This window comes from Xenopus laevis, chromosome 3L (assembly GCF_017654675.1).
Source record: "Xenopus laevis strain J_2021 chromosome 3L, Xenopus_laevis_v10.1, whole genome shotgun sequence".
Classification (NCBI taxonomy): Eukaryota; Metazoa; Chordata; class Amphibia; order Anura; family Pipidae; genus Xenopus; species Xenopus laevis.
In genome coordinates this window covers 159,229,881-159,252,212 of record NC_054375.1, presented here as the reverse complement: position 1 = coordinate 159,252,212, position 22,332 = coordinate 159,229,881, and the positions used below count along the sequence as shown (strand labels likewise).

The 22,332-nt window shown below is 45.5% G+C and overlaps 1 protein-coding gene across 3 annotated transcripts; it reads right to left on the bottom strand.

Moving 5' to 3' along the window:
- Nucleotides 1–8,422: 8,422 nt before the first annotated feature.
- On the bottom strand, nucleotides 8,423–20,985 carry tnk2l.L (tyrosine kinase, non-receptor, 2 like L homeolog). Of its 3 annotated transcripts, none has more exons than XM_018253893.2 (14): nucleotides 20,438–20,985; nucleotides 15,299–15,472; nucleotides 14,427–14,497; nucleotides 13,846–14,034; nucleotides 13,492–13,644; nucleotides 13,107–13,393; nucleotides 12,774–12,900; nucleotides 12,155–12,301; nucleotides 11,927–12,021; nucleotides 11,669–11,830; nucleotides 11,510–11,571; nucleotides 11,059–11,423; nucleotides 10,735–10,830; nucleotides 8,423–10,300 (listed from the first exon to the last, which is right to left on the bottom strand). In XM_018253893.2, exons 2-14 carry the CDS (start codon nucleotides 15,459–15,461, stop codon nucleotides 10,175–10,177), a joined length of 2,043 nt encoding a protein of 680 aa, XP_018109382.1. In that variant the 5' UTR covers nucleotides 15,462–15,472; nucleotides 20,438–20,985; the 3' UTR covers nucleotides 8,423–10,174. The 3 variants fall into 3 exon arrangements, with proteins under 3 accessions (XP_018109382.1, XP_018109380.1, XP_018109381.1); XM_018253891.2 differs by having other exon boundaries at nucleotides 11,510–11,574; nucleotides 20,438–20,983; XM_018253892.2 differs by having other exon boundaries at nucleotides 11,510–11,574; nucleotides 15,299–15,469; nucleotides 20,438–20,983.
- Between the last annotated feature and the right edge of the window lie 1,347 nt (nucleotides 20,986–22,332).

Here is a 22,332-nt window from a genome sequence, read left to right as displayed (position 1 = left end):
TATTAGCCTTCTTCTTCTGACTATTTCCAGCTTTCAAATGGGGGAGTCACTGACCCCATCTAAAAACAAATGCTCTGTATGGCTACAAATGTATTGTTACTGCTACTTTTTAGTATTCATCTTTCTTTCTTTTCAAATTCTTTTTATTGAATTTTGCAATAAAACAATATGACTGTTTTACCGCATGAAAACAAAAATGTGTGCAGTTTCCTATTTCAAATGATTAACATTCAGATTTTTACATGAACAATAAACAAATATTGTTAACTATTTTGACCTGTTTCTGATATTCACTATTGCTCAAAACACAAGGATTTTAAAATCCAAAACGAGAGATGTAGTACACAATTTAATAGTCTTAATCAGCCTTCCCCATGAGTTTATCTACAAATTCATTTTTGTTGTCATCAAAAACAGGATTTTTGATACTCACCGTTAAATCTGTTTCTCTGTAGTCGATAAGGGGGACACAGGGACAGATGGGGTTAAGCTCAACCCTCTAGGAGGCAGGACACTTAGAATAAAAAAGAAAAAGGGGGCGTGCCAATACCATGGCTTAACCCAACCTAGAACTAAACCATTCAGTTAGTAACAAAGAGACTGCAAAGTAATAAGCAAACAATCGCAGAACTGGTAAACAGGAAAACTTTTCACTTGAGGACCAACCGGTCCAACTCGCTGAAGGGCAGGAAGCCCTGTGTCCCCCTTATCGACTACAGAGAAACAGATTTAACGGTGAGTATCAAAAATCCTGTTTTCTCTGTCGTCTCAAGGGGGACACAGGGACAGATGGGGACTTAACAAAGCAGCCCCAACAAAAGAAACAGGGTGGGAGCGAGATAAAGACACCTCACTGTACCACCGAATGCAGTACCTTCCGGCCAAAGGCAGCTTCGGCCGAGGAAAAGGTATCGAGGCAATAGAATTTTGTAAATGTGTGTACGGAAGACCAGGTGGCCGCTCTGCAGATCTGGTCCAAAGAAGCTGAATTCCGCCATGCCCAGGAGGCAGCCACCGACCTTGTTGAGTGAGCCCGAAGACCTGCCGGGGGAGTACGACCCTTGGAAATGTAGGCCTTCTCAACGGTCTCTCTGATCCATCGGGCAATGGACACCTTAGACGCCGCCAATCCCCTTCGAGTCCCCGAGTGCAGAATGAACAGGGACTGCGAACGCCGGAAAGATTTGGACCTTTCCAGATACCAACGGAGAGCTCTGACGACATCCAGGGCGTGAAGCCTGCGTTCCTTGTCATTTTTGGGATTCGGACACAGGGATGGTACGACGATCTCCTGATTGATGTGGAAAGAAGTCACCACTTTGGGAAGAAAAGACGGGACAGTGCGCAGAACAGCCTTGTCCTTGTGAAGAACAAGGAAGGCCGGATCACATGACAAGGCGCCGAGTTCCGAAACCCTCCTGGCAGAGGAGATTGCCACAAGGAAAACAACCTTCCGGGTAAGCCAGTCCTCCGAGACCGTTCCAAGCGGTTCGAAGGGAGGATCCAGAAGGGCGTCCAGGACAAGGTTGAGGTCCCAACCAGGAGTCGGAGAACGGAAAGGGGGAGCAACGTGAGCCACCCCTTGGAGGAAGGTATGGACCGCGTCATCCATGGCCAGACGGGATTGGAGTAAGACAGACAGTGCCGAAACCTGCACTTTTAAGGAGCTGAGTTTCAGGCCCAGCTGCAGACCCCTTTGGAGAAAGGATAAAACTCGAGGGATGACACAGTCCATGAAGGAAGAATCCGCTGAGGGGACAGAGGTCTCCCTGCACCAGGTCCAATAGTTCCGCCAAACCCTGTGGTAGGCCTTCGAAGACGTGGATTTGCGGGACTTCAACATGGTGGCGATGACATCTTCTGCTATCCCCTGTCGTCTCCAGATGGCTGCCTCAATAGCCATCCCGTCAAAGCGAAGAGGCCCGGGTTGTGATGGACGATAGGACCCTGAAGTAGTAGGTCGGGTCTCGGAGAGAGACGCAGAGGCCGGGCTACGGACATCTCCTGAAGATCCGAGAACCAAGTTCGCCGGGGCCAGAAGGGGGCTATGACGATGGCCGTGATGTGAGACTGCCGCATCTTCTTCAGCACCCGAGGTAGCATGGGAAGAGGAGGGAAGACATAGGCGAGGTCGAATCGCCAGGTCTGAGTCATGGCGTCTATTCCCACTGCCAGAGGATCGCGGGAGCGGGCGAAGAAGGCGGGTACCTTGCGATTGACTCTGGACGCCATCAAATCGATCTCCGGAAGACCCCAGTGGTCCACGATTTCCGCAAACGTGTCCGGGTGAAGCTCCCATTCTCCCGGTTCCAGAAGGTGTCGACTGAGGAAGTCCGCGCTGGTGTTGTCCACTCCCGGGATGTGAATGGCGGAAAGTTTTACCGAGCTGGCTTCCGCCCAGTGCAGTATCTGTTGAACCTCCGCCAAGGCGGCCTTGCTGCGAGTCCCGCCTTGCCTGTTGATGTATGCGACGGTGGTGGAGTTGTCGCTTTGCACCCGTACGGCCCGGGACTGAAGGTGGGGCGACCAGTGTCGGAGAGACAGTTTCACTGCTCTTAGCTCCAGAACGTTGATGGAGAGTTTGGACTCCTCGGGGGCCCATAGTCCTTGTGCTGACCGGTTGCGCCCCAGCCCTGGAGACTGGCATCCGTAGTTATCACTAACCAGTCTGGGGTCGCCCAGGACTGACCCTCGGACAGGTTGGTCGGCGTGAGCCACCAAAGAAGAGACTCCCTCGTCGAGTTGAGAAGGGAGATTCTCTGCGATAAGGGACCTCCCTTCCAGGTGGCTAGAATGTTGGCTTGAAGCGGGCGAAGATGCAGTTGTGCAAAGGGGACCGCCTCGATCGACAAGACCATGAGACCGAGAACCTTCATAAGGAGATGTATGGAGGGTTTGGGGGTCTGAAGTAAGGATTGCACTCGAGTTCTGATCTTCTCCTGTTTCTCCGGAGGGAGACTCACTCTTTCTGAGCGAGTGTTGAACTCGAGTCCCAGAAAAATCATCCTGTGACAGGGAAGCAAGTTGGACTTCTTCCAATTGATGGTCCAGCCGAAGTCCTGAAGTAAGGCAATGGCTTTCTGAAGATTCCGTTCGCTCTTGTCTTTCGTCCTGGCCTTCAGGAGCAGATCGTCCAAGTAAGGCGTCACGGAGATGCCCTGGAGTCGCAGGGCTGCCGCGGTCACCGCCATGAGTTTGGTGAAGACCCTGGGGGCTGAGGAAAGGCCGAAGGGAAGAGCCACAAACTGATAGTGCCGATTTTTGAAGGCAAACCTCAGATACTGGTGATGAGGAGGCCAGATCGGTACGTGGAGATAGGCGTCTTTGATGTCCAGGGACATCAGCCACTGATCTCGTTCCATCCCCCGGATGACGGATCGAAGGGTTTCCATCTTGAACTTGACCGACCTGATGAATTTGTTGAGAAATTTGAGGTCCAGTACCGGCCTGAAGGAGCCGTCGCGTTTGGGGACCAGGAACAAATTGGAGTAGAAACCTGAGAATGTCTCCGGAGGAGGTACTGGAGTGATGACGCCACTCCGTTCCATCTGGTGGACACAATCTAGAAAGGCCATGGCCTTGGTCGCACTGGTGGGAAGTCTGGACATGAGAAACTTTCGAGGAGGGAGAGAAGAGAAGTCCAGATGATAACCTTCCGATACGATTTCGTTCACCCAGGCGTCTGAAGAGTGCCGGAGCCAGACCTCCCGGAATTGCAGTAGTCTGCCCCCGAAGGACTGCTGCGATCCCGGAGGGGGTGCCCCGTCAGCCCGAGGCGGATTTATCGGCAGAAGACTTGCTGTGGAACTTGTTGGATTTCCAAGCCGGACGTCCTTTGTCAGCTGGTTTGGAGCGAAAATTGGAACACCCGGAAGGACTGTATCTTCTGGAGAATCGGGTAGGTTGACCCCGAAAAAATCTGCTACGGCGAGGCGGAGTAGAAGACTTGTTCTTAGACTGTGGAAGAAAAGTGCTCTTACCCCCGGTGGCCTGAGAGATAATTTTCTCGAGCTCCTCACCAAACAGTCGTTGACCCTTGAACGGAAGAGAAGTGAGGGACTTCTTGGAGCTAGTGTCGGCGGCCCAATTTTTTAGCCATAGAGTTCGACGTGCCGCCACAGCAAGGGCCGAAGTGCGAGCGGTAATGTGAGCCGTGTCCAGGGTAGCGTCGGACAGGTAGGCTGGGGCTTCAGCTAGAGAACGTACGGATTCTATAAGGTCGACCCTGGGAACGCCATCCTGCAGATCGGAAAAAATAGATTCTGCCCATGCTTGGATGGCTCTGGCCACCCAGGCCGAAGCTAGCACGGGACGAAGGGTAGAACCCGCGGAAGAGTAGACAGCCTTGAGGAACCCCTCGAGACGTCTGTCGGACGGATCCTTAAAGGCCGCCGCATCGGTAACGGGTAGTGTTGTGGACTTCGAAAGTCTGGAGACCGGGGCGTCCACAGTTGGTGGCAGAGACCACCTGTCCACCAGATCCCTAGAGAAGGGATAGGATTTCGAAAATTTCCGAGTAGCCTGAAATTTTCGTTCTGGAAAGTTCCATTCCTCCTGAACAATGCTTAGAAGTTGTTCATGAGAGGGGAAACAGAGGGAAGACTTATGTTGCCTCTTAAACAAGCTGGATGATTGAGATTGAGATTCTGTGGAGGGGGTGACCTTGAGAATCTCGGTAACCCCTTGAATAATGCGATCGACGTCATGTTGAACGTCACGGCCCGCGGACTCCTCGTTGACCTCCTCTGCGTCCGAAGAGAACTCGGAAGGGGGCAATTCACCGTCGGAGTGAGAGGATTCCCCTCCAGAAGCGGAATCCTCGGACGGAGTATGGGTACTAATGTGGCCCTTGGACTTCTCCGACCTTTTGCGTTTGCCGCTGGATTTATGGTCCAGCTTGGCCAAGGCTTTACCTAGAGTATCAGCAATGGATGGGAGATTCTGTAAGGAAGCTAAGGACTGAGAAAGTTGAAGCGCCCAAAGTGGGGCTGGAGGCTCAGTAGAGGGTCCGGGGGAGGGGTCTGGGACAGAGACCTCAGGAGTGGGGGTCCCCCCCGGAGTCCCCGTGCTGTCACCAGGATCAGGGTTGTCTACCTGAGTAGGAGCAGAAGACACCCCCTTTTTGCAAGACCTGCAGAGGGGCTCACCTTGACCTCCTTTTATTTTAGCCTGGCAGTTTTTGCAGGTGAAATATGTAATTTGTGCTGCTGCTTTTGCTGGTGCTCTCCCCCCTGCCCTAGGGAAAAGTCCCCCTGACTTACCCTCTGCCATTATAGCGGTGTCTGAGTTACCTGCTGGATGGTAGCAATGGTACTGTTTAGGGCTGTAATGCGCTGAACCCTGGCAATGGAAGGGTTAATTGTGCACGGCTGTAATGCGCTGTACCCTGGAAATGGAAGGGTTAACTTGCGCGCGTCCAGTAGGGAGATCTCCTCCTCTGTCCTGTGGCCCCCTGCCGTCACGAGCCCTCAGAAGTGCGCCAGCGTGGTGAGAAGTCGGCGCGAAGGAGAAGGAAGGAAGAGGGAGTTAGGAACCGCCTCCTGTGAAAGCGCGCCTAACCATGCGTTCCACCTGGAGCGCAAAACAAAATGGCGCTGGAACGCATGGCGCGTCCCTTCCTCCTCCGCATCGCAGCGACGGTGAAGGAGAGAGAGAAGGACCTAGAGCGCAAGGGGGGGGAAGCCCCCGTATAGTAGAAGTGAGGCATAGAGGCGAGACCGGCGGGCAGGACTGGGGAAGCCGCAGTAGGTGATGGAAGGGGAGGGAGAGCCAGCAGAGGTTAAACCACTGAGAAGGGGTTATACTCACAGTTTTGCCGCACCGGTTAGACCCTCTGTTCTCCCATAACGGAATGCAGGCATGTCTTGCCAGGACTGACCGTCAGTATAGCTAATGCTAGAAATGACTCCGGTGGGCATCCCTCGTAGGAGGCACATCACAAAGGATACAGGTAGCCCTGCTCCGGATGAAAACCTCATTTGCCAGTATTCTGACAAAATACTTCGTTGAAGAATTTTTGTCCATCCTCCTTGGAAGCAGGACACTTAAAAACTGAATGGTTTAGTTCTAGGTTGGGTTAAGCCATGGTATTGGCACGCCCCCTTTTTCTTTTTTATTCTAAGTGTCCTGCCTCCTAGAGGGTTGAGCTTAACCCCATCTGTCCCTGTGTCCCCCTTGAGACGACAGAGAAATAAATTTACCACCTCTTGTTTATTGTTTATTTGATATGTTTACCATCTACTACCACACCCTGAAACAGATCAGAAGAATCCAAAAATCTAATTAATGGTTCCATGGAGATATAAAATAAAAGTGGGGACAAAGGGCAACCTTGTCTGGTCCCCCTAAAACAATTAAAAGATTCTGAAAGTTCTCCAGCTACAGCAATTCTTCCTTTAGGGGTTGAATAAATGGATTTAAATAATACAGTGAATCGTCCTCTAAGACCAAATCTCTCACAACATTCTAAAAGGTATTTCCATGAGACATTATTGAAAACTTATTCAGCATCTAGACTTAGAACTGAACAAGGTATAGCTAATTTCTCAGTCCTGAATGTCAGTAAAGTATGTATATTTTTGACTCCAGTTCTTTTTTTGAGAAAACCATTCTGCTGTGAAGAGATAGTGCTTGGCATAACAAGCATTATCGATCAGCTATAATTTTCGCGAGTAACCTAAAATCAAGATTTACTAAAGAAATAGGTCTAAAAGAAGCTGGTTGAGAAAGATCTTTACCTTCTTTAGGAATTCATTTTACAATGACTTGAATGCAAAACTTGAATGCAATTTTTTCTCATGACAAAAAATTTCATTATATAGATTTTATTAAAAATGGGGCTATTTCTTGTTTTAGAGATTTATAAAATGGGGATATTAAACCATCTGGCCCTCCTGCTTTAAAATCCTTAAGTGAACTAATGGTGGAAAGTACCTACTGTACATTAATTGGTTGGTTGGCTTGAAGAGTCAAGTTGAAATCGCATACTTTCCATAGTATTTTTTGTATATGAACTCAAAATATTTCTTAAAAATATTTGCTATATCTTTAAGAAGGTTAGTTAGCTTAATAAGCATGGATTTATAGGATCTATTGCAATTTTTAAAAAGGTTAGCTAAAAACCTGTTTATTATTATTACCTGACTTATTATTAAGGTTATTTAGCCCTATAATATGTCATAGAAGTTTGATCTCTCAATGAAACCCAATACAAAAACATTAAAATCTAAAGACTTTATACTTGTCTTTATTTTGTTTTGTAGGATGAATAATAAAATTAAAATAGGCTCCCTTCTGTGTTTTAGTATGGAGAATAAATTCTTTATTAATTTTCCTCATAAAATGTATTCTATAAGATGATTTCCCCACGAATGGCTGCTTTCCATGCATCCCATAATAATGGAAGATTATCTTGATGTTTGTGATTTTCCTTAAGAAACAGATTCCATCTTTCCTTAAGCATAGTATTAAATTCAGGTCTATCTTTAAAGAAGGTGGGATATGACCAACTCTACTTCAATTAAGACTGGTGCATGATCTGACTAATTAATATTACGTATATTTGCTGACCGAGTAGAACATCAATTGATGAAAACAAATAATCAGAGTCCCTAAAAAGGTGAAATCCTTTTCTGTAGGGTGTAACATTCTCCAAAGATCTACTAACTTTGTTTGGCTTTCAAAATTAGAGAGTAATTTAGATTTTCCTAAAAGTTTGTTTTTGGATTGGTCCAGGTTTATCTAAAGACCATAAATAGGATTCATGAAATTTTCCACCAATTATGAATTTGTTTAGTGGATATGAAACCATTTTCTGGGTTATCTGAGTGTAAAATGCACCCGAATTAGGAGAATATGAGGAACCCATGTGCCAAACTTTATTTGGGAAAAGAATTTCAGCAAAAAACATTTCTACCATTAGTATCACTCTCTGTGTGCAGAATCTCTATATTTAAGGATTTATGACATAGAATGGCTACTCCTTTTTTTCACAGCAGGAGAAAAGACTATATTACCTACACCTTTTTTAATTTTTCAGATTCAAGCTCTGAAAGGTGAGTCTCCTGATACATAGTATCATAGTCCTGCCCATTATTATTATTATATACAGTATGACAGTGTCAGTGTGAATCCTGCCCTTATATCAGTATACTGTATACTGTACATATATATACACAGCCTCACTATCATTCTTTACTGCCTTTATATGTATTCATAATATACCCCCTAGTGTGAGTCATAAGGATATCAGAGGTGCTGCATGCTTTTATTATAAACTAGGGTAAGGTTACATTTTATACTGCTCAGTGGGTCATGTGACATCACTAATCATCATTTATAACTGACTACGTACAGTTTATAAGGATATATTTTACAGGTTGTTCATGGTCCCTGTGTATTAAAGATAAATTCAAACAGTATCGTCTCTACAATGTCATCACTTTTATTTTATAAAAAACAAAAAGATATAAAAATATATACACAAATGTTGCTGTGTACGACCCCCTCGTGGGATAACGGAGTACAGGGATGGGGCGAGTTATCCTGGGGTTTTCCGGATAATGGATCTTTCCATAATTGGGATCTCCATACCTTATGTCTAGTAGAAAATAAATTGAATAAATTAAATAAAGCCAATAGGCTGGTTTTGCCTTCAATAAGAATTAATTATATCTTAGTTGGGATCAAGTACAAGCGACTGTTTTATTATTACACAGGAAAAGGAAATCATTTTTAAACATTTGGATTATTTGATTATAATGGAGTCTATGGGAGGCAGCCTTTCCGTAATTTGGAGCTTTCTGGATAATGGGTTTCGAGACAACGGGTCCCATACCTGTACAGTTAAAACTCTGATACTAAGGGGTTCCCTGAATGTTGGTTGTAGCATTTGATCCATAATCGTGCAGTGAGACAGGGCAGGCAGCTGAATTGTAACCAGATAGATATTTCCCTCCTCACCCCATGAGTCTTTACGAGGTAAAATGATTGAATTACAGTAAACAAAATAATACCAATATAAAAAAACCAGAAGGATTTGTGCCGAGGTACCTCGATGATGACCCCTTTATCTGCCTACAACTGTCAGTACAATGTGGCAGCACAGCACTAACTGGCGGCACTAGTGACCATCCTTTGGACTCCGCCAGACTCACTTCTCTTTTTCATGTGCTGCTGAGAAGTCTCAACGTCCCCTCCAAAAGAAAACTGCTCCATCTTCAGCCAAGTTTGGGAGGTTTGGAGGTGCACTATAAGTGACTCTGTGCAGTTTGGGAGCAGATGGGTCACCACCCAAGACTGATCCAAGTCCAAGAAGACATGCAGGTAAAGTGAAATAACACCAGCTAACTGAATAACAGCTCATGGTAACACATATTAAAGTTCCACCCAAGGCTGAAATGGACAGAGGGAGATCACTGGAAAGAGTCTTTTGCATCTTGGTTATTTTACAAGTGTTTAATAATAATTGTATAAAAAGTTCAAAACCAAATACAATATCAGATTTCCTTTAAAAACATTCCTAATAACCTGGCACTGGGCCAGTACACACTCCCTTGGACTTCATGACGATCCTCGTGAAGACTTTCTAGAGCTTCTCTTTGGCGGTGCCAAGTCTCTAACACTGTAGCAAAGGAAGGAACTTGGCACATCTGCTCTCTAATCCACAGGATGAACAAAATGTTTATTCCACATGCCCCAACCAATATGGCGGCTCATCCCATTCTGCTAGTCCTGGCAAGGCTGTGTCTATTGTCTCAAGGAAAAAGAAGCATCTCAGCCAGGGGCAAAAGTAGTAGATAAAAGAATATTGCAGTCACAACTGGGCTTCCATCTAATGGGGCTCTAATCATAAAGACCTGTGGTGCCCAAAGTTCAGGTAATGTCCATGCCAGCATGCCCAGTTTCTTCTTCCTCACAAGTCAACGATTCTATTTTTGAGGTAGATTTGAGCCAGTGCGTATCATTGCATCTAGTTCCCCTTGTTCTTTTCATAATAAATGTCCATCAATGACGGGAACACACAGTGGTGACTGGTGATATCATCAGGTTTGGCCAACCAGTGGCTTCCAGCAGAAACAGCTCCCCAATGTCAAACAGCCTAAGAAGGATGCCACTTGCTCTCGCTAATGCGACTTGCACCTAAGTCAAGTATTTTGCCATTGAGAAGAATTAATCATGATGAGAGGTTGGCTTTCCGCAACACATAGCGGGACGCGGCCTCCAGATCCCACTGACACTTCTCCAGGATACGTCGACAATCTTCCTTACTGTTTCTGCCCACGTTGTATAACTGCTGCATCTACAGGGAGAGATAAAGGACAAGTATAGTGTTGTTACTTTTTTCTGCTCTGTACATACCTTTTGGGTGGTATGTATACTATTACTTTGTTTATCATTGCTGTATAAACGTAACTTTTGTTTTGTATTTTGCCAAATTGTTTTAAACAGTAAAAGATTTTTTTGATACCACCTGAGTCTATATTTGTAAAATGTTATTGAGAGTGCATGACCTATTGTATGGTATAGAGATAAAGGACAATGTCAGGGTCAGTAGGACTTGTATTGAGCTCTTCAGGGGTTGCTGAAGGGCTGGTAGCTATTGTTAACTTCACTGGTGTAATATAGAACTTATATCAGTAAATCACCCCCAGTGAGAAGAATTGTGGCCTAAGGGATAACCCAGTTGCCTCTAAAGCATTTAGCAAATGAAAAAAGCATTATGTATTAAATCACCTTGAGTGCTTGGATAGCACGCCCAACATTCCCAGAGCTATTACGCAACGCCTCGCGACACTCCTGCGTGGTCACTCCATGCACCCGATCCTCTACCTGGAGAGACCAGAGAAGGAGGAATTCAGATCATTAATGAATAAAGATCAAGGTACTGATACCGTTCCATTCACTTGTAGAGGGATCTGAGAAGATCTCAGGGTAGGACGTTGATGAGAAACATTCTCTCATTTTTATTCCCAAAGTTGGGGTCTGAGTGAATCTTAGAGGATAGGGAGGGACAGAAAGTAAGCAGGTAATTTCTTATTGGCCGACTACAACACCCACCTCTTTGATCTTTCTTTGCAGCTCAACTTCTGCAGGAGTTCTCTGTCCTAAACCCTTTCCTCCAGCTTCTCCCTCAGACCCTGTTCCTCCTGGAGTCTGGCGAGGGACACCGCCGATTGACTGAGCAAGAAAATCAGCATTAGGGACTGAAATAAATCTCTCCTTGGAAGCAGGCCCCTTGGGTTTGGGAAAAACAGGAGGTCGCATATTGACAAGGTTTCGCATATTGGGTACGTCGCTTATTCTCCGGGGTGATGCGTTGATGGGATGGCTCTCCAGATCATGAGCACGGTTCCTTGTTACCACATGTTGTCTATTGGCTGGGACTAAGGGTTCAGCAATAGATTCAAGGCTTTTGGAAATTCCTAGAGGCGTTAAAGAGATGGAAATTAAGTAACTGGCGGCACCATCTGAAGGAAAGAAGCTGAACATAAAGGAACAAGACACTTACTTTGCATACCCAGCAGATTGCTTCTCTCCCCTCTTCTTCCTCTGTCTTTGATTCTGTTTCTCCTACTAATAAATACAATGTTATAATCATGAGCTGAATGGGGTCTTGGGGACAATGACTTATGAACAATAGAAGCCTGAAGGGCTAATATAAACATACTCATTCTCTGACGCCTCAATACCAGGCAGTTGCATTAAGCCTGTAGACGGTCTTCCAGAAATCTGAAACTGGGCTAAATCCCTTGTGGGGATAATGGATGCAGGGAATCGCCCCACTTTAAGTGTCCGCCTGTTCTGCCCTCTCCATAGGTGTGTATCTGACCTGATTGGGGCAAATAGTAGAAATTTATGGCCAAATGGTTACACAATAAGATGTAAAGTACTCAGGAGCCAAGGAGAAACATCTCATCTTACTTACCCTGCTTCAATAACGGTGACCACATCACCACTTTCCAGGTGGATACAGCCAGGGTCATTTACCTCACGTTGAATTCGGACCTCTTGGGGGCGTGCCTGCAACACAAAAAATGGTGTGAGAGGGGGGCAAGGGAACCACCAAGATAGAGAAGCTCCAATATTAAATTTGAATAAGTCACAGATGAAGCTTTGAGATGACAGGAAGGGCCAGGTAAGACTTTCTACTCACTGCATTAAGAAGGCCCATTAGGTTGGCAAATGTTGGCCTCTGATCTGGTTCATATATCCAGCACTTCTTCATTAACTCATAGAGAGCCTGGGGACAATCATCTGGTCGCTCCAGGATTTCTCTGTCACGGTCAATCTTCAGTAATATCTACAGGGCAAAAATAGAAGTCGCTTAATAAAAAAAATGTGAATTAAAAATGAAACCAATTCAACCCATTTCCGTGTATTTTTGCTTGGCTACACCTTCCACATAATGAACACTCTTTGAATCTAAAGGTAAAACCCATCTTACAGTGAAAAGGGAATACTTAACAAGGTAAGACACTAAGGGACTGATTTATCAGTGGTTGAGACAAAACATGTCAATATATCTCCACTAAAGGTCCACCTTCCTCCTCAATTCAAGATACTCTGGCTTTTGGTTAAAACACCCAGGAGCTCAATTGTTCTATTAAAAATGTTCTTCTGAGTTCCATCATCCCCTCTGTCTCGTATGATTGTGTGGCCACTACTTTTCTTGACTTAAAAGTCCCATAAGGACAATGCTATGAATAATTTGTTTTTATGGATGGTGGGGCATGCTTATGGTGAACCTCAATAGATGGCGTGATGGTTGGTACCTGTTTTCCATTGAAGCCCATCCAAGGCTCCTGTCCATAAGTGAACATCTCCCATAACGTAACACCAAACATCCAGACATCGGACTGGTTAGAGAAAGCTCCAAACTTCAGACTCTCTGGGGGGCACCTGGAATAACAAAGGTCATAAAGTCAATCTTGATTCTCAGGGATCCATATCCCTCCCATCTATAGCTAAATCCTATAAGATCTTCCACCTTGTACTGACAATCCTATTCTGACTTTGAGTTCTAAGAGCCAAAAAGCCACTTAGTTCACTCCAAGGACTTTCCCCTTCCCCCCCCAGGTCCTCACATTAGCTTCTCTCCTTCTTACCAAGCAAAGGGAATCTTGCGGTGGGCAGACATGATGTAATGGTTGTTGTGCCCACCAAGCTCTCTCATCAGTCCAAAGTCACCAATCTTGGCCACTTCCTCACTGGTCAGTAAAATATTCCGAGTTGCCAGATCTCTGTGGATGAATTTGTGGGACTCCAAGAACTTCATGCCAGAAGCGATCTGCAAAGAGTACTTCCATAGGAGGGGCAGCGAGAAGGAGCCACAACTGCCATAGCTGTTATGAAGGGCATCCAGCAGGGAGCCCAGAGAGGCTATTTCTGTTACCTGGGCAAGAGAGAAAGTGGGAGATTTATTTGTGGGGTGTGAATGGGCTTTCCTCAATACATCACTGTCAGCCTCACGGGGTGGGACAATACACTCACCATTTTAAAGGGTTTGGAAAATACCACCCCATAGAGGCGGATGAGGTGGGGATGATCCAACACAAACATAGAGTAGACTTCTTGCAGGAAATCTTGCAGGCCTTCTGTGTCGGAGCAGGCATCGGATCGCAGATATTTAACTGCCACATTCACCTGTCAGGGGAGGTAATGGCAAATGTATAAATGCCGTGTTTATGGGAATATTGACAAACATTTGGATAGATTAGTGCACAAGGTTGGGGGACCTTTGATACAGACAGGGTAGGGGCCAAAGCCCCTGAAGTTATGACCTCAACAATAGCTTTAGTCCCTTCCATTTATACAGTTCTGCCCCACAGGTAATATAATACTTACAGTCCTGCCACTGGGCACTCTCCACTCCCCTCGTCTCACTACCCCAAAACAGCCGTCCCCCAGCCGCTCAAACAGGGCCAGGTCACGTTCTTTAATCAGGCATTTCATAGAGTCAGGTTCCATCCGTGAGGGGGACATCTCTGGGCTTTGGGGTCCTTCTGGAGACTCTGGATTTTTGGGGGGAAACACCTGAGAGGTACAAATAAATGGACATACACTTAATATTTAACATTCACACAACTAAATGATGTTCCAGAATTCAAAGCACAACTTCCCCTTATAATAAAGGAAAATACTGTAAAAGTATCAAGGGGCAGCAGAACAGCAACCAGTGTTGCTTTATGGCAGCGAAACATGAAATGGAATGATAAACAGTTTATTATTTTGCTCTGTGTAATTAAGATAATGACCGAAACATAGGGGCGTGGTGCATTCCTAATCACATGATTGATCTCCATCTGAATTCAACAGATGCCTGCATATGTTTATCCATTATTCAGTGTTTACAGAGAGAATGGCATGTGCCGGCCATTATCGGGCAAGCTGCATATAAATGAGCACTTACTGGAAATGAACCTCACCTTGTACATCCAGGATTTGGGAAGAACTGGGGGTTTCCTACGCCTCAGTGCTTCGAACAGTCTCCTCTGCCCTGGAAAAACAAGAGTTTCAAATTCAAAATGGCGCCATGCCCATGCATAGAAATGACACTATGGAGAACCCGCAGTTCTGGAACCAACATTACTCTACACCTTCGGATCAGTTGACCTTCAAGTCAAATTAAATCTTTCAAATGCCCCTCATTTTCATAACAAAAGACCAAGGGTTGACTTAGAGAATCCTTGAGTAATAATGGGTCAATGTCAACAGTCAATGTCTCTCCATGAAGCCATGGCTGATGCCTCCCATTATTCCCTGGGTGGAATTCCAAGTCAACTAGGAAAACCCCCCAATCTACCAGTAAGATATATCTGGATGGCAGCATGAAAACAGCCAATGGTATGGCTGAGATTCTATGAATAATACTGAAGAATGCCAGAGGCTGTGATGCACCAGTCAAAGCCAATGAAGCCTGAGTGTGCCAGCGACCGGTTCCTCTGCTCTCATTACAATATATTATGAGCACATGATGAGCGTGACCTCATTCCATGGAGACAGAGTCACAATGAAGAACAGAGACTGACTCACATGGGCACAGGCACGTTACTCTCAGAGGTCATTGGGTACAGAAACCAGTGCCCCATCAGCCTCGAAGGAACCAAAACAAACACCGGCCAATTCTATAGTCAGAGAAGCAAAATCAGAAATGAATTTGAGATCCAGATCTGAGAAGAAGATATACTGAATTCTGATGAAGGGCAGTTTTGGGGAAAGGGGGTAGAGACATGTAGAGAAATGAAAGGCGGACTGGAAGGGTAATTGTATTGTGTGCATGGGGCAATAAGGCACCCACCTGGTTTTCCCATGCCAATCTGATCCAAATCTAATGGCTTTACAAAATCAAAGTGTCCCGGGCGGGTGATGTTCAGCTCATTGCGGAGTTTCGAGTAGAATTGTTCCAGTTGAACCTCCTGCAGCAGCGCCAGCAGCCAATCTGTCCCCTCCTCCGTCCCCATTCCGCCACCTGCTGAGACATTTGGGTCAAAGTGATGTTATTGGGAATTATATTCCCCCAGACTATACACCCCACTCACACAACCTCCAGTACCAGTAACTGGGCCCCACAGCAAAATCATTTGAGGGCCCCAGCCCAAGTCTTGTAGTAGATACTTTATTTTTCTGCCACATACATTAAGTAAAACCCCAAACTTCAATCAGGAACCTCGTGAGAAATGACTCGTCCTCACGTGCTCCGACCATGAGAAACACGAGCAACATGTCAGAACCTGACCCAAAACTGGAATCCTCCTCTTCCTCCTGGCACAGCAGTCCTTATGAAACGTTTACAGGAAATCTCAATGAAAGTAAAGTCTGTTTAAATTTTATTTTATTTATAGAGAGAGAGACGCACCTTGGGCTGTGCCTAATTGTTATCATTAAAAGCCACACAATGGTGCCATGTGCCAGAATCTTCCGGGGTGAATAACAAGGTTTTCGTGGTGTATTTGCTCAGAAGGAAGACAAATATCAACTAAACTCTTAGTGAAATGCCACAGAATGGCCGACTCAGCAGAGAGTGACGTAACAATGCGGGAAGGGGATTAGAAACATTCTCTTAAAGAAAAGCTTGATGGACGTGTCCAACTTCTGCAACTATGTGTCACCCCTTATAATGATATAAATAACCCCTATACTACACCAGGGAAGTCACAGACGTCACTAAGCAGATATGTATCTCAAGGCCTATTGTTGTGCTGAGAAAGGGAAACTCATTTCTCAGTATTGGGGTGACTGTATCTACTTCCTTCCGCATACAACAAAATCAGCAGTGCAGTCATGCCATGTGACCAGAAGTCGCAATAACACCGTCACGAGACTTACAGCAGGGTTGCTGCTCCTTTAACTGAAAGGCTTATGTAATAAATGGCACTAAGATTGCCCAGGTGCAGTAACCCAGAGCAACCAATCAGCAGGCAGGATTCACGGACCACCTGTTCAAAAGTAAATCTTATTAGTTGCTATGGGTTACTGCCCCCTTTTGTTACATATGGGGGTAAGGGTTTCCATTGATTCAGCCATGCCCAGCTGTATGAATTAAACACATAGACACCTTGGATGGAGTGTTCATTGTAAAGGAGAACTAAACCCACCCCGCATTCAGACAATAATAAGAGACAACATTAACAGAGAATCTTGTGCATGTAAAAAAATGCCCAGAACATGCGAGCGGCTGCCAATCCAAATGAATCTCATTACTGAAATGATTGATGTCACAATGTGCAGCCTGCAGCCATACAAGCCCCATCCTATTAGTACATTGTAGGATGGAAACTGCAGCAGCATGTAGGAATCATTTACTAACTCAGGGTCATGATGGCCATTTGCTTCCAAAATTATATGTGAGTTATCTGGGCATGTAAGTACCTGCAGGGGTCTATATGCGAGTATTGGGGAATGTAAGTATTTGCAGGGGTCTATATGCGAGTATTGGGGTATGTAAGTATTTGCAGGGGTCTATATGTGTGAGTATTGGGGTATGTAAGTATTCGCAGGGGTCTATATTTGAGTATTGGGGTATGTAAGTATTTGCAGGGGTCTATATTTGAGTATCGGGGTATGTAAGTATTTGCAGGGGTCTATATGTGAGTATTGGGGTATATAAGTATTTGCAGGGGTCTATATGTGAGTATTGGGGTATGTAAGTATTTGCAGGGGTCTATATGTGAGTATTGGGGTATGTAAGTACCTGCAGGGGTCTATATGTGAGTATTGGGGTAAGTAAGTATTTGCAGGGGTCTATATGTGAGTATTGGGGTATGTAAGTATTTGCAGGGATCTATATTTGAGTATTGGGGTATGTAAGTATTTGCAGGGGTCTATATTTGAGTATTGGGGTATGTAAGTATTTGCAGGGGTCTATATTTGAGTATCGGGGTATGTAAGTATTTGCAGGGGTCTATATGTGAGTATTGGGGTATGTAAGTATTTGCAGGGGTCTATATGTGAGTATTGGGGCATGTAAGTATTTGCAGGGATCTATATGTGAGTATTGGGGTATGTAAGTATTTGCAGGGGTCTATATGTGAGTATTGGGGTATGTAAGTATTTGCAGGGATCTATATGTGAGTATTGGGGTATGTAAGTATTCGCAGGGGTCTATATGTGAGTATTGGGGTATGTAAGTATTTGCAGGGGTCTATATGTGAGTATTGGGGTATGTAAGTATTTGCAGGGATCTATATGTGAGTATTGGGGTATGTAAGTATTCGCAGGGGTCTATATGTGAGTATTGGGGTATGTAAGTATTTGCAGGGATCTATATGTGAGTATTGGGGTATGTAAGTATTTGCAGGGGTCTATATGTGAGTATTGGGGTATGTAAGTATTTGCAGGGGTCTATATGTGGGAGTATTGGGGCATGTAAGTATTTGCAGGGGTCTATATGTGAGTATTGGGGTATGTAAGTATTTGCAGGGGTCTATATGTGAGTATTGGGGTATGTAAGTATTTGCAGGGGTCTATATGTGGGAGTATTGGGGCATGTAAGTATTTGCAGGGGTCTATATGTGAGTATTGGGGTATGTAAGTATTTGCAGGGGTCTATATGTGAGTATTGGGGTATGTAAGTATTTGCAGGGATCTATATGTGAGTATTGGGGTATGTAAGTATTCGCAGGGGTCTATATGTGAGTATTGGGGTATGTAAGTATTTGCAGGGGTCTATATGTGTGAGTATTGGGGCATGTAAGTATTTGCAGGGGTCTATATGTGAGTATTGGGGTATGTAAGTATTTGCAGGGGTCTATATGTGGGAGTATTGGGGCATGTAAGTATTTGCAGGGGTCTATATGTGAGTATTGGGGTATGTAAGTATTTGCAGGGGTCTATATGTGAGTATTGGGGTATGTAAGTATTCGCAGGGGTCTATATGTGAGTATTGGGGTATGTAAGTATTTGCAGGGGTCTATATGTGAGTATTGGGGTATGTAAGTATTTGCAGGGGTCTATATGTGAGTATTGGGGTATGTAAGTATTTGCAGGGGTCTATATGTGAGTATTGGGGTATGTAAGTATTTGCAGGGGTCTATATGTGAGTATTGGGGTATGTAAGTATTTGCAGGGGTCTATATGTGAGTATTGGGGTATGTAAGTATTTGCAGGGGTCTATATGTGAGTATTGGGGTATGTAAGTATTTGCAGGGGTCTATATGTGAGTATTGGGGTATGCAAGTATAGTTGTGACCCCGGGTAGGTACAATAAAACAGTAAGTGTCTCCGGTGAGCGGCACAATACAGAGCAATTGTTTTCACTTTCCTGGTGCAGAAAATCCAGTTCCCCCAGTCCCACAATCCCCTGCTCTTCTGCACTGGGCCGGGGGCGGGGGAAAGGCAGTTAAACATTAACCCTTAAGGTTTGGTAGGCTGAATGTTTGCGGTTGGTCGATTTCTTTACATTTCTTTCTTTTCCCTCTCACCTGGGATTTAAAGGGGAAATTGCTACTGGGAAAGGGACTGAGCTGAAATGGAGACAGAATCCATGTGATGTGTATTTGGGATCAGTTCCCTTCTCTCCCTCCCCCCAATTCTGACATTGAAACTGATGTTTGTCTCTAGGGGTCAGTGACCTTGGCAACCAGATATCAGGTGAGTGTCCGGCTGGATTAGGTGATGGGCACAATCACAAAGTACTGAAATAATTAAACAAAAAGGACTGAGGCCAATAGATAAGTGACCAACTGCATAGTACCCTGATGTTTAAAGGGGAACTTCACCCAAGATATGATTCTAAGCAACATCCCAATATTCATTCATTGATTCCTCATGGTCACTGGGGGTATAGTTATGTGTCACGGAGTCTGTCTGTCACTGTCTGGCCGATTATCTTCCTTGCACAGCAGGTTCTGGCTCTTGAAACAATATAGCAGAAATCCTACTGGTGCAGGGAAGGGACAGACTCACTAGTAATTACTATTACTCCAACGCTGTAAGCCATAGCAACCAGTGTTGATCCGTCTAGGACAGTCAGTTGTGATTGGTTGCTATGGGTCCGGGGCTCTGCAGTGCAGTAAAGTACAGACTAGAGGAGGCCCAATACACACTCTGGAGATACTCCATTGGGTTAATACCAGTAGTGTGTAAGGGTCAGCAGCCAGGGGGAACATGCCAGCCGACCCCATTTATACACAGTCACGAAGCAGCAGTGCCACTGATGAATTGCCCCGGGTGAGGCTGCAGTTATCAGTGAGTCACTGTGCACTGCTGTGTCCGCCTACGTACTACATGTAGTGATTGCAGGAGCTGCCAGCATGCACAACAACAGCCCCGAGACAATAGCAGCATTCCTGCTCATACCCACCCAACAGGCTCTGCTCCAGCCTCATCATTTAACCCTGTGCTGTCCCTCCTGCCTCTGAACGGATATCCATACAATACAGGGGCAGCTGGGGGACCCCCCTGGGCGCAGGAAAGGGGCTTCATTAGCAACTCAATGGATGAACAGGGAAGTGAAACTGGTAGTGAAAGTTAAAGTGGGACTAATGGGGGCATTCAGAGTATGAACCCTGTTTAACCCTTTTGTTGCCACCCAGCTGGCCCTGCCCCCATAAAACTGTCATAGAGTTGCCTGACCTGTGGGATTATAGAGCAGATTCAGCCTTGCACCTCTCCCCAGTAGCACAACATGATACGAAACTGCCCCTGTACGGACACTAGTCTTCTGTCTCTGACATCAGTCACTGCCACCTTTGCCCAGACACTCTTACCTGCACCCACCCCACCCCAAATATAAACTTACCCTTCCACCCCAGAGATAAGTGACATTTTACCCCATAATATATACTTGCACCCAGCAGATCCCAAACACACAACAACACAAATACTAATGTCAATCCTTGTCCCAGGAGCTCACAATCTAATTTGTATTTATTTCCCGCATGGTTGCCATTCAGATAAAACCCCACCCAGTGAGCGAAGAGATAAAAAGGTAACTTACCTGCCAGGCGGCCAAAAATCTGAGTAGGGAGACAGTGGGTGCTCTTTATTCGCACCAGGGTGCCGCTTGTGAGACCCTCTTTTTTGCTGAAATCGCTCTCTCTCTGTACTGAGTGTAAGCTCTGAGTGTAAGTTCTCTGTCTGTCTGTGTAGCACTGTGTGTGGCCCTAAGTTAGAGCCACAATGAGCAGTATATAGATATCTTCTCTGTATGCGGCTCCCAGGGGTCGGCGACTCTCTATGGGGCTCCTGTGGCCCTAAGTTAGAGCCACTCAATCTTCAGTCCCAGCAGGAAAGGGCCGGAGCAGAGTTTAAGAAGAAGAGATTCCCTCTCGCTCAGCAGTCTCCTCTGTATGTCACTTCTATGCTCTCGTGTGGCCCTAAGTTACAGTCTCTGATCTCCCAGGGGACAGTCCAGTGAGCAGTAAATACAGATATTTGTCGTCTCCTGTGTGTGTGGCCCCCAGTCTGTCTCTCCCTTTGCTTGTTCTGTTCCTGGGCTGCACCTCTATCCTGTTTGCTTACCTGACTCCCCCTACCTGGGCTCCACCCACAAATCTCCTCCCATGGAATGCAGGATGCTTAACCCCTTCACTGCCAGAACATAACATTCTCACTCCCTGTACATTTCTATGAGAAGTTTTTCTGTTCTGTTATCCCCAACCAACCTGGCTGAGTAGCAGTAAGTGCGCATGTTGCCTTAGAAAGCAGTGCAGTCTGCAGCAGCAGCATTTGTGCCCCGATTCTCAGGCAGCTGTTCAGCAATTCCCTACAAGGCCCGTATATTAAAGGCATCTGCAGTTCTCCAGCTCTTATATACGATTATTTCTAAAGCATCATTGGCCCCCCAACTATAAGAATAAGGGGGTGCAAACACAAAGCAGGGCAGATAAACATTGTCATTACTCTGTAGAGTTAAAAGGCAATAGGCGCCGGTCCTGCTCTTAAAAGCTTACAATCTAAAAAAACAAGGGGTGCAGGACATAAGCCCCTCTATTTAATAATAATCACTACGTTTGCCCAGGTGCCATTTATGACTTAAACTGAAAGTTGGGGTTGACCAATGAGGTGCAGATTGTGTTAGTTAATGGGGGGCAGAGAAAACTTCAACTCCCAGAATCCCCTGTCAGCCTTCATATCCTACTGCCCCCCTTTAAATCTTTCTTAGAATGTTGCCAAGCACTCAGCCTGATTGTAATGGATTAGCAAATGGCTGGCAGGGTGTTATATAGGGGCCCCATGAATAAGAACTGCACATGTAGGTAGTTACCCCAGGACTGTGGGTGACTCTAAACTGCCCCCCCTCTCTGATCACAGCGACACTGCTTAAATTGATTTAGTTGGTCACTTAGATTGTAAGCTCTGTGGGGCAGGGTCTCCCTCCCTTTGGTGGCAAGATTAGGAAAAGACCCACTGGCCCCTCCCACCCGTGCACCTCCCTGTTAGCTCCCCCAATCACCATGAAGACCAGTGAAGGATCATGGGATGCAGCCAAGAGTCCTGGGTTGGAGCCTTTAACTGAATTAATAAGTATTTTGACACATACAGGGTAACAGCCAACGTGGGCCCCTCAGAGAAGTGCTGGAGAATGTGGGGTAATGGGGTGATCATGGAGCATGTGGATTTAAGGAAAACATGTCCCTAGAGTGATCAGTTTATTAATTCATTAGAGCATTTACACACCCCATTTACTCTTAATACACAGTGCCTTTGTAAGCTCCTTTGGAACAGTCTTTTAAATTGGGGGCCACTCCAAATATGAGGAACATCATGAACTGAGAACCTGCTCCAGATACCCCCAACCTTTATATCTGCTGAGATTTAGGAGATCTCACCATCAGCATAGGAAGGGGTTCTTTACTGTAAGTACAGTCAGGTTATGGGATTCCCTACCAA

Excerpts from the sequence above, each read along its gene's own strand:
- tnk2l.L (XM_018253891.2), bottom strand. The coding sequence starts at position 15,461 with ATGGGGACGGAGGAGGGGACAGATTGGCTGCTGGCGCTGCTGCAGGAG. Across the intron at positions 13,394-13,491 it reads TTTCCAAACCCTTTAAAATG|GTAACAGAAATAGCCTCTCT; the intron begins GTGAGTGTATTG and ends TCTCTTGCCCAG. Across the intron at positions 11,424-11,509 it reads CAATCTGCTGGGTATGCAAA|GAATTTCCAAAAGCCTTGAA; the intron begins GTAAGTGTCTTG and ends TAACGCCTCTAG.